At 34.4% G+C, this 10834-nt stretch overlaps 2 protein-coding genes across 4 annotated transcripts; one reads left to right on the top strand and one right to left on the bottom strand.

Moving 5' to 3' along the window:
* On the top strand, window positions 1–3387 carry LOC110812708 (deSI-like protein At4g17486). 3 transcript variants are annotated; one of them, XM_022039538.2, is made up of 5 exons: window positions 282–422; window positions 929–1005; window positions 1842–2129; window positions 2688–2768; window positions 2864–3166. In XM_022039538.2, exons 2-5 carry the CDS (start codon window positions 960–962, stop codon window positions 3061–3063), a joined length of 615 nt encoding a protein of 204 aa, XP_021895230.1. In that variant the 5' UTR covers window positions 282–422; window positions 929–959; the 3' UTR covers window positions 3064–3166. The 3 variants fall into 3 exon arrangements, with proteins under 3 accessions (XP_021895229.1, XP_021895230.1, XP_088063163.1); XM_022039537.2 differs by lacking the exon at window positions 929–1005 and having other exon boundaries at window positions 1–422; XM_088207037.1 differs by lacking the exons at window positions 282–422; window positions 929–1005 and adding an exon at window positions 1048–1217 and having other exon boundaries at window positions 2864–3387.
* A 126-nt stretch (window positions 3388–3513) lies between these two features.
* On the bottom strand, window positions 3514–9709 carry LOC110812647 (alpha/beta-Hydrolases superfamily protein). Its single transcript, XM_088207036.1, has 10 exons — window positions 9571–9709; window positions 8781–8873; window positions 8402–8516; window positions 7155–7191; window positions 6872–6941; window positions 6364–6468; window positions 5301–5451; window positions 5095–5174; window positions 4080–4173; window positions 3514–3984 (listed from the first exon to the last, which is right to left on the bottom strand). The coding sequence occupies exons 2-10, from the start codon at window positions 8809–8811 to the stop codon at window positions 3897–3899; spliced, it is 771 nt and encodes a 256-aa protein (XP_088063162.1). The 5' UTR covers window positions 8812–8873; window positions 9571–9709; the 3' UTR covers window positions 3514–3896.
* Window positions 9710–10834: the final 1125 nt, after the last annotated feature.

Below are 10834 nucleotides of genomic sequence, written 5' to 3'. Positions count from 1 at the left end.
GAAGCCACCTGGTGTGGCGCTATATTTGCGTCCTTTCTTTATTTCCCCTTCTTTTCTCTTTCCCATTTTCGTTTCCTGCAGTCCTCAAAAAGTCCCAGCGCGTTTTTCTTTTTCTCCTCGCTGCCCGGAGATGCATCTTCAAGCCTCGAAATCTCCTTTGTCCAACTTCTCATAAAGGATAAGATTTCTGGGTGTTGAGGGTGCTTTCGTTAAATTTGTAATTTTTTTTCAAAAACAAAAAAAAAGTTTGAGGTAAAAAAAAACGAGGATGGTGGCGGAGAAAAACTCGAATTCGAGCTCCGGGAATGGAGATAGAAGCATTAACAGCGAAACCCAGGTGGTGCTGAATGTATATGATCTCACTCCAATCAACAATTACATGTACTGGTTTGGTTGTGGGATTTTCCATTCAGGAATTGAAGGTTGGTCTTTTTTTATTGCCTGATTTCTTTTTTTCTTTTTGCATTTTTTAACATCTGGGTATGGATTATATTAGCTTCCCTTTGGCCCCATCTTGTTGAATTTCTCCGATGTGGATTTTTTTATGGAAATTTCTATTTCTGAGCTGTTCTGCGCATAGCAATTGACATGGAAACAAAGAGGATATGAGATTTTTTCTGATTCATCTTTGGTAGCGTTCTTTTAAATATACATTTTACACTTGCAGTTTTTTTGCTTCTTTTAAAGCAAGCTAAGAATTTTGTATGGAGTTTCTGAGAATGAAGGTGCGATCTTTTGATTGAAGTGCATCTCATGCTCTTGCTTGCTTCCTGGATTTACCTTTTTCGCTGGTTGTTAGATTTACATTTCTATGTTAATTGTTTGTGTTATATGTAATAATGAGTAGATTAGCTGCTTAGGGGCCTAATTATCAATTTATAGATTACCAAGATTTGTTTTGCCAATTGCCCTCTTGTTTTTTGATTAGGCATTTTCCTAAGATACCCGTTTGAGGCAGAATGATTCAGAGGCATTTATTTCAGAACAGTTGGTCTGCAAAAGAAGGTTGATAAGAGTGCCATATAACATAGTTTGGCCTTTTCAGTTCAAATTTGGGGCTGGAAGCCTGGAAGAAGACATTTCCAAGTGCTTGAATAGTTGATTGTTCACAAAGATATGTTTTCTTTTCTGCCAGTAGTGCCTGAAAGAATGCTAGATAAATGCCAAAGATGCAAGTTCTTCTGGATTTATGACGATTGACCATTTTGATATTGTTGGTGTGTGATTTGAGAGCATGTATTCCTTTTTGTTTAGAATATTTTCTGCAGCCAATATTCTTAGTTATTGTTAGGCATTTTTCTTTTCCATTTTATTCTTCCATCGGAATATTGAACGGATCAAAAGCCAAGGTGGGGTAGGGAATTAGGGATAATCTTCTTTAATGGGGTTGGGGAACTTACAGGGATGATAAAATTTTTCTTAAGCTAGTTGGCTGAGATTTGAGTAAATAGGATATATATATATATATAAAATTGGTTGATCATGAAGCTGTATCCACTGGATTTGACTCGTAGAGGTAAAATATGGAGCAATCTGGACTCTCCATATGTCTGTACATGCATACAGCATATCTGTCTCTTTACATGCATGCAGCATGCCAATGAGAAAGAGCTGCAAGTCATTGGTGTATTCTCTGGAGATAGTGTTTGTAGTCAGATTGGTAAATGTTCAATATTTCAACTGATTTTTGTTGCAAGCATTTCCAGATTCCTATATTTTACTGATTGTGCAATCTGTTCACAAGGCATTAATCGGAATTGTTTGTTTCATCTCATATTTTTCTCTTTAATTTTTGGACAAATGGGATCTAGCAAATGATGGATGTCTTAATGTTAAAACAGTCCATGGTAAGGAGTATGGCTTTGGAGCACATGACTTTCCTGTTAGTGGAGTTTTTGAAGTGGAGCCAAAGAGCTGCCCGGGTTTCATTTACAGATGTTCTATTTCATTAGGTCGAATAAATATGCCACAACCTGAATTTCGGACGTTTATCGAGCGTATAGCTTCTGAGTATCATGGAGATACCTATCATCTCATATCCAAGAACTGCAACCATTTTACAGATGATATCTCACAGAAATTGACGGGCAAGCATATTCCTGGGTGGGTGAATCGGCTAGCTCGGCTAGGTAAAGTAGTTCTCTTTATCAATGAACATTCAGCTTTTTCATTAGAACCTGAAAAAGAATAAATTTCAAAATAAATTATATCTTGCAGTTGCATTCTTTCTTCATTATCAACCTGTTATTATTCTATTTGTGAACCCTTCCTATTCATTGATGTCAAAGAACCGCTGACAAGTTGAATCCATTATTTCCTTTGCCATAAATATAGGAGAAAAAGAAAGTTTTCAATCTCATTCCTATATCTATTTTGTGGGTCATTTGGCAACAAGCAGAAAAACAAATTTTTGAGGGCATGGTTTCCAATCCTTGAGCATTTTGTTTACAGGCCACTCCCATCCTTGATGGTGTGGATTCGGGGAAGTTCATAAACATTTTGATTTCAGACATATTTAAAATCTTTTGTACTTCGGTGGCACCCCTTAGGTGCAGCCATTTCATTTTATTTCCTTGTTATCTAAAAGCTATAAAACTATTTGTTCCTTTGCTCACGTAGAGACTAGTTGTTTCACACAGTAGAACACAGCCCAAAATCTGAACATTTTTCTCTGATCCAACATATAGGTTCATTGTGTAGTTGTCTGCTTCCTGAAAGCCTTCAAGTAACTACTGTAAAACAGCTTCCGGAATACCACGAGTGTGCAGGCAAGTGTTCTACATCTCTTTCCTTGAAATAGTTTGAGAAGATATCCATAACTTGTTCATCAAAAAGTAACCGTGTATTGGGTTTCTGCTTCCAGAAGATGGAACCGAGTCTCTCACAACGACAACTCCCCGCGAGTCAACAGAAATTGATGACACAGATCAAGAGAAACATCTCCTGTCACCGTCTAGTGGTGGTGGGGATGTGTCATTTGTTAAAGAGGCTCAAAAGTCGGAAGCGAGTATGTGTCCTAGTCTAGAAACAGGGGAGAGATTCCCTTCAGATAACGCTTGCTGAAATCATTGCAGAGAATGACTTGCTGGGAAGGGAGAGAATGTTGTTGTGAACAGCGTTGGCTTTCATCACCATTTATAAATTGGTCCAGTTTCTGATTGCTTCATTTGGATGTTGTAGTTTCTTCAAATCGTTCTCTCATTTTTTTTCTGCATTTCTTTTTATTTTTGAGTGTACCTCCCTCCCCCACTCAGTTTCCTTTTTCCTTTTTGGTTTGTTCAAAGATTTTGGAACTTGGTAGGAGCCATGTTGTATTGTGTTTGATGTCGCTGTATTGGCGCTTTGGTAGTGGAAGTATTGGCATGAATACGACTTATCCTTGTCTAAGTACTTCTCTAAAACATTCTCAACATAGTACTAAAAATTAAATGACTAAGTTGGATTCACTCAAATGTACAGTTTAGGTAAATCTAAAGCTTGTGATGAACTACCATGAATAGAATGCATGCAGAATGAAGAGAAATAATCTCATACTACTTGCAGATTTAAAAATCCTCAGAATTCTCTTGATCTTAATCCAAAATAGATAAGGAATAATCCTGGGGACAGAGGACATTTAAGGAAAAAAAAAAATGAAGCAATGAGCCCAGATGGCTGACTAGTACGGATTGAGATCAATCAAACATTCACAAACGTTCTTATAATTCACCAACAGTGCTTTTACCAGTTAAAACGATAGAAGACGTAAGAACAAATATGTCATGCAAAAGCCAATCTTGCTATAACATGTATTTTGCACCCAAGAGTTTTGTCTCCAAGTGAATAACTTTTCCGCCCCCACCACTGTACTTTTACTTTTTTATCAGTTTTTTTCCAGATCTGGATATGGACTGTAATTATGAACTGCAACCGTCAAGCCCCAATTTTGAAGTTAGCCAAGCGCACACCTCATCCATCTCTTCCGGGATTGTATAATGCCCAAGCCTGCTTAGCATGCATTAGAACTTAACATGTAGTGAAGATGTAAATTTTTCAGAAACTGCAAAGAAATGCGTAAATGAGGGACTTCAATCACATACCCACTATAGGATCTGAATGTTACATCCTTAAATCCATTTGAACTCAATGCTCGAGATGATTTCTCACCAAATTTATATGACACCACATCGTCACCTACAACCACAAGCACCAAGATTATGAGCATTCCAATATTTTGAATCACAAAATATTTCAGTGTGTAAAACAAGACGTGAGTCTTTGGCTGGAAGAGCTGAAACAGGAACCAAAGACCTCCATAGAAGGATATATGACAGTTTACAACAACCATAAAAATTACAGTCCTCAACAGTTTTAAGTTTGAATCTTTAGTGACTAAGTCTTTAAATTTTTTTTTTAAAAAAGACTCTCTTCAATTAAATTGCTGTGGCAACAACATACTAAGAAAGAAAAATCAAAAGGTGTTCCTTGAAAGTGAAAATCTTCTATACAAGGCAAAAAAATCTCACAGATCAATTACAGAATGACTTACACAAAGTTCATATAACATAGCAGTGATAACCAATTTGTCTCCTTTTGAGAATCTATTTAAGTTTGATTTTCCTTCCAGTTACAAGACAAAACGGCAAGAAGAAGTTTCCAAGTTAAAGTGGTAAAAGTGACGTCAGTAACCATATAACTAGACATGAGGGTATCACAGCCCAAAGTTTACTCAAGCAAGAGAAGAAATGCTATAAACAGTTACCCAGGGAAAAGACTTAGATTGTCAAAAGTTTGAATGTCTCATTTACTCAAGTGAGAAAATAAATGAAAGCATATTTGAGATGTTTGTCTTTTCTGGTAATATCCGGTTAAGAATGCTTTTCCATCGAAGCTCCAGAGCATCACGGAGCTCCAGAAATAACCTTCGTCAGTCAGACGACAAAATTGCTAATATTAGATGGTAAATAGTCTCTTTATCCACAAGATTACATGCCACAAAGGTTTATCACCACCTGCTGGAGGCAGATAAGTTACAGGTGCTGATGGTCACTATCTCCCAAATGAGATACATATAACATAAATCCTTACTATAGCATATAAGATAAGGATCAATACCTTTTCCATGACACAGTAAAATGGGCAAGGATGCAGCACGACTTGCAGCGTCTTCCTGTCCTATTTTGTTACTCAAGATCCTGAATTATTTTAGAAAGGAAAATGTACTTTTTTGGTGAGAGGTGCCAACATTAACCCCAAACAAGAAAGAGAGGAATAACACTATGAGCTAAAAAGATCAAGAGATAATAGATTAGACGTCAAACTTGGAACAAGGAAGCCAGCCACTAAGGCCTACAACTGCACTTAAGTTGGAAGGGTATGAATTGCCGTTCCCATATTTTCCTTGGGCAAAGCAGGTTGCAGAGTAAAGGGAAGTTGCTGCACCCATACTGAAGCCCCCAACAGCCAGTTTAACTACAAGGAAAATTACAGTTAAAGCCACAACAAGCTTGGGAGATAAGCAAGCACTCTGAGGATTATAGGCCTCGGGCCAGTAGGAAAAAGGCATTAAATTTGAATAAAGTCTTCGTTCTTTTTCTACGTTTGAAAGTCCAAGCCAGATTTTTATAATAAAATCAAAGTAAAAAGATGAATATCATCATCAATAGAAGAAAAATCTGTCAAACAGCACTTTAGCTAGACATCAAGTCTCAAGAACTCATTCTGAATCGTCACAAATGGAAAAATTCATTTTACACAATGTCATCCATGAAAGAAACAATCAATTCCATAGAATTTCCTTGCGTACTCTCAGTTTTTATGCATTCCTTAATTCAATAAACACAAGATGATATCGTATCTGAAAGAATATTTCCAAATATCAAAGACGCATAAACAAAGTCTCTATTATAGATCTCAAATGCATTAAATTCTGATTGATACTAGACATCATTCATTGGTATTTTTATGCAGCCAAGTACATTTCTGAAGAACAAAATGACCACTGACCACGCTAATCAAACAAATATTAAGCAGAAATAACAAGGGAAAACAAAGGAAAGAGGGACAACTTTCTATTCATAACAGAGATTGTAGCAGAAGATTATTTAGGAAAAATAATTTAGAATAAACAATAAATGTCTAAGCTCCTATCTTACATTTGATTGGCTAGAAACTTCAAAAAAGAAAAGGAAAGAGTTTATCTCACAGAAGATAGAGTGGAAGTGGCTGTCTAAGCTCCTATAACCATGTATTTCCTTTCATGAATTTTTCAGATGTGTATGCGTATACATGTGTATATGTAGAAGACTTATGAATATATGGCCATGAAAATTTCAAATCAGTATAGCCTTTCCAGATAAAAAGCATCAAGAGATAGGAACATACTGTCAGCAGGCTCTGTTGATAACAAGTTTGCAACATGTGCTGCTGCAGCATCCAAACCCTCTATATCATCTGGAGCATCTTCAGAAAGATCTCCCACATCAAACCCTGATTTACATCAGGATAAAATTCAGGTTATTAAAATTTGGTGTTTGAAATGGCAGAATATAGTTCACAAGAACGAGTTTCAACTCCATATTAGAAATACTTTTCTTGTTCAAAGCGCTAGCAAAGAGTAAGAGTTTACGTGGATGGTACATCCTTCCTCCTATGCCCACTCCCAAAAGAAAGATATAATATCCATACATGACTTTTATCAGGTATCAACTCAAATGATCCTTAAATCCAAATTTGTTCAAGTGAAGCTACATGAATCCTCTTCCTTCCTATTGTAACAGGAAAATTTTTTAAGCAGCCGTGTTTCATTTATTCTTTACCCTAATTTTTAACTTTTCTGCTTTTTTTAAGAAAAAAAAAACGAAAAGAAAACATCTAATTTAACTGTACTTACAAGCTGTGGATGGGAAGCCACCAAATAAACTTATTGGTTGAGTAGGAGCAGTTGGACATATCCATTTAATCTGCATCATGAAATTTCATGCAGCATAATATCATATATATATATATATAGAGAGAGAGAGAGAGAGAGAGAGAGAATATGCAGTATATATTAATGAAATTATCAATGAGAACATAATTAATCTTAATTATTTGAATACTTTGAATGAAAGATGTTTCAAAAGAAAGGTAAGATCACATAAGGATTCCCTAGATTTAAATGCAATTACGCTTACATTTGGAAGAGGAAGAACTTCCAAAAGCTGAGACCAGCTGCCAAACAAGATAATATGAAAAAAATGAGAATTTAAGGCATCCAACTGTAAAACAAGGTTTGGAAATTAACTCACATTCAGAATTTTCATATGATAAACGATAAATTGTTTGAAGGAACCAAAGTCAAAAGTTTGATACGGTGAAAGATCTATCACCAGGGGGTAGGTTACATTCCAAATGATAATCAAGACCTTTTATTAGATTTCAAAGCTCAATGGCCAACATGTGGTCAAATTAAAAGCATATGACAGAAAAGGAACACAAAATTACAATACTGCAAAGAGTAATGTGAACTAGTCTGTTGTTTATACTTTCTGTAACTTCCTGTCAATCAGACTCTAGTTTTGCATAAAACTTCACATCAAAATGACAGCAAGACATAACCAAATGTATCAGAAAATTCTCTAGCATGCAAAGATAGTCACATTATTCTTGTTGTAGGACTAATACTTCCAGTAGATCAGAAACACCAGTGTCACTCTCTATAATATTGATCTTTTAAAGAGAAATCCATCTAATTTTGAAGCAAAAAATCCAATGGAGTCAGAATTATCACGGAAACCCACTTTAACAGCTTCTTATAGAGTTAACAAGTATGTAGGCAAGCAGAGTTTGAAACTTTAAAGCTGTATTTGAAACAAATGAATTCCACAAAAAAAAAATGCAGTTCATTGGTAAATCCACATTTTTGTCCACATTCTAATCACAAAAATGTGGATTTGGAAATCAACTCCACATTTATATGGAATTCATTTGCTCCAAACACAGTGTAATCATTTTGTCTTTATACATTCAAAAGCAGATCATTCTTTTGAGAGAAAACGAAGAAATACACATGGACCCTTTGTATTTATTTAAGGGTTAACTCCCCACAATGGGGTTGACTTTGTTGATCTTTTAGATCTTTTCCCTTCGAGAGAATTGTAGATTTATATACGGGTTGCACCAACTTAATGCCCTATTACGTGTTACTGTATTTTCTTAGGCGTGGTACATATAAAAGCAGAAAATAATATATGATTCCTGTACTTTCTTTCTCTCCTTTCCACAGTGAGAAGGCAGAACTATGTTTCTCCCAAAAGAATAAAGAGCAGGCATCACTAGGGAAAAAACTGACTGGAAATGTATAAAAGTTAAACGACCATATTAATTTTATAACCAATAACAAGGAAGGCCTAGCCAGAAGAGTAGTCTGATTGATGACTACCTAGAGCCATTATCACCAAGGCCATGTAACCAAACCACTGTGGCTTGATGTTTACCCTTGGGCCTAACAACATGGGTTCTTCCAAATTCAAATGCTCTTCTGACACTTCTACCACCTGAAATGGTAACAATACAGCAATAAAATGCTGAATGGAATAGGAATAACAGAATGATTTTAAGTAAAATTCCTCGTCAATTAGATCACCAGGAATCCATAGAGAAAGAGAGAGAGAGAGAGAGAGAAAAAGAAAATAAGATCCAAAAAAGAACAAGGTATCAAAATGAAACCAGAAGCATTAAAACTTACAGGAGACCCCTCATTTTAACTATCAAATAAGTCAAAGCAAATGAAAAAAGATACATGAATTCGTAAAACTTACCAGAACCAACCGAAGGACCGGTAAAGCTCATGTTAGACCCAAAGAAGAGAGAGAAGGCAAATGCCAACTGCTGCGGTTTCCACAAAAGAAATCCTAGAACAAAGGAAAATTAATACTTGTTTATCATAGTAAACAAAAAAATAACATTAATTATCAAAGTCAATTAGTAATCCTAGAAGCTAGCAGCTAGGAGCTAGCACTGAGGCTAATAACGAACCAACAATATCAGCCAAGGTAAAGTTCACCAGTAGTCCAGATTATGTCAAGTTGACATTGAAGTGTTCATCTTGAGCTAAAACGATAACTGTGACAAATGGGTCATTTCATAGAAGAAGTGGAGGCACTTTTTCCTGTGTTATTCTAAAGATGCAATCAACCAAACTGGAGAAATGTATTACCACAAGAGAGCCTAACATTCTACCTAAGACCCACTAACTAGAGTAGCATGAAGGCCATAAGCCATAATTAGAACAGAGCTCCTCCAATTACGAATCAGCCCCTGTGTTGAAATTGTTCAATACCATATTTCGCGTTCATTCTCATTCTCCCTACCTCCCGAAAAATGGAAAAAAACCCGCTATTTCCCTATTTGTGACTAACAAGAGCCATGACACACAGGGAAAATGTAAATTGAAATTCTAGCTCCTTTAAATTTCCAACAGAATAACAAAATAAGGATTAAAGGACAGTAATGAATAAGAAGAAAATAATATTTATCGTTTAGAAAGATTTTAAAGATGAATATAGATTTGAAGAATAGAAAATGGGGGTTTAGGGTTTTAGGTAATACCTGAAAGCTCGATGCCGATAGTTCAATGTGGAAATAGAGACTCTAAATCTCAAGGTCCCCAACTTTCTCTGATAATCCCTTTGTGTTTTTTCTTCTTTTCTGTAAACTGAATATTTTATGCGTCAAAATTAAAATATCATTGTGGGAGATATTGTCAAAGTGCGAGAATCCCTAGGGTGTAAAGCATTCATACGTGTTGGATTCTTGACCCCATTCGTTTGTAGTTGGATCCGGTATGATTACATGAAGATTGGTGAAAGAAATTGTAAAATCTTGAGAAATAATTTTTTGAATTATTAGATCAATTAATGCGGTTTAAAAGTTTAATTAAGTTGAGTTTACCGTTACTAATTTCTAAATATTGTTTATTTTATATTTTATGATTTCAAGATACACCAATTTAGTGAGTAATGATAAATATTTTTATTAAATACCAATTTTCATTTCAAGTTGTAATAGTTATATTATAATTTTAATATCATATGAATTAAATTAATATGATATCAAAAGTACAAAGTTTTAAGCTCATAAATACATACTTTTTATGAAATTTTTATCACACCTAAAAAATTTATTTCTCAATAAATATTTATAAAGATCAATATATTATTTTATATAATTAATTTCATTGGTAGGGAGAGTTTTCTTTTTAAATGAGAAATTGGAAATTTTTTTTTAATCATTGTAAAAACCAATGGAACACTTAAATAATAATAATATTTTCAATATTTTTTTTAAACATAGTCGATAATTATAAATAGATGTTAGCTAATCGACCAGATATGTTCATTAACTGAGTTCGAAGACAGAGTAATGCAATTATTCACTGCATTGCACGTACTTCACGTGATTATTCTAATTTTCATGTATGGGAGAGGCTCTTGTTGCACTAATTCTTTAATTATTAATAAAATAATTATTTTTTAAAAAGCAATTATAATATTTTATGCTAATAACATACAATTTAGATAATATTATATATTTATTATATCTAATTTTCATCTATAAAAAAATCTTAGCGTGTAATTAGTAACCAAACCCAATTAATTTTTTGTATTTATTCTATAAAAATTTTTTCATTTGGAGAATTCTATGGTTTCTCATTATTATTATTGCTTTTTTTTGTATTTATTTATTAATTTATGGAATATAACATGGCAAAATTGAAAACGAAATAGAATTAAGCATGTAAGCCAAATTGACTGCTTAATGCGTCAATATAGTTTTGATTAATTAAAAAGTCAAAATAGATATTCAAGCATAC

The sequence above is a fragment of the Carica papaya genome, chromosome 7, assembly GCF_054855325.1.
Source record: "Carica papaya isolate Zhongbai chromosome 7, ASM5485532v1, whole genome shotgun sequence".
Lineage (NCBI taxonomy): Eukaryota > Viridiplantae > Streptophyta > Magnoliopsida > Brassicales > Caricaceae > Carica > Carica papaya.
This window is presented reverse-complemented; position numbering and strand designations above follow the sequence as displayed.

Excerpts from the sequence above, each read along its gene's own strand:
- LOC110812708 (XM_022039537.2), top strand. The coding sequence starts at position 269 with ATGGTGGCGGAGAAAAACTCGAATTCGAGCTCCGGGAATGGAGATAGA. Across the intron at positions 423-1,841 it reads TTTCCATTCAGGAATTGAAG|TCCATGGTAAGGAGTATGGC; the intron begins GTTGGTCTTTTT and ends ATGTTAAAACAG. Across the intron at positions 2,769-2,863 it reads GGAATACCACGAGTGTGCAG|AAGATGGAACCGAGTCTCTC; the intron begins GCAAGTGTTCTA and ends TTCTGCTTCCAG.
- LOC110812647 (XM_088207036.1), bottom strand. The coding sequence starts at position 8,811 with ATGAGCTTTACCGGTCCTTCGGTTGGTTCTG. Across the intron at positions 8,517-8,780 it reads CGGTCCTTCGGTTGGTTCTG|GTGGTAGAAGTGTCAGAAGA; the intron begins GTAAGTTTTACG and ends TTACCATTTCAG. Across the intron at positions 6,469-6,871 it reads TGGCTTCCCATCCACAGCTT|GGTTTGATGTGGGAGATCTT; the intron begins GTAAGTACAGTT and ends GATGTAAATCAG.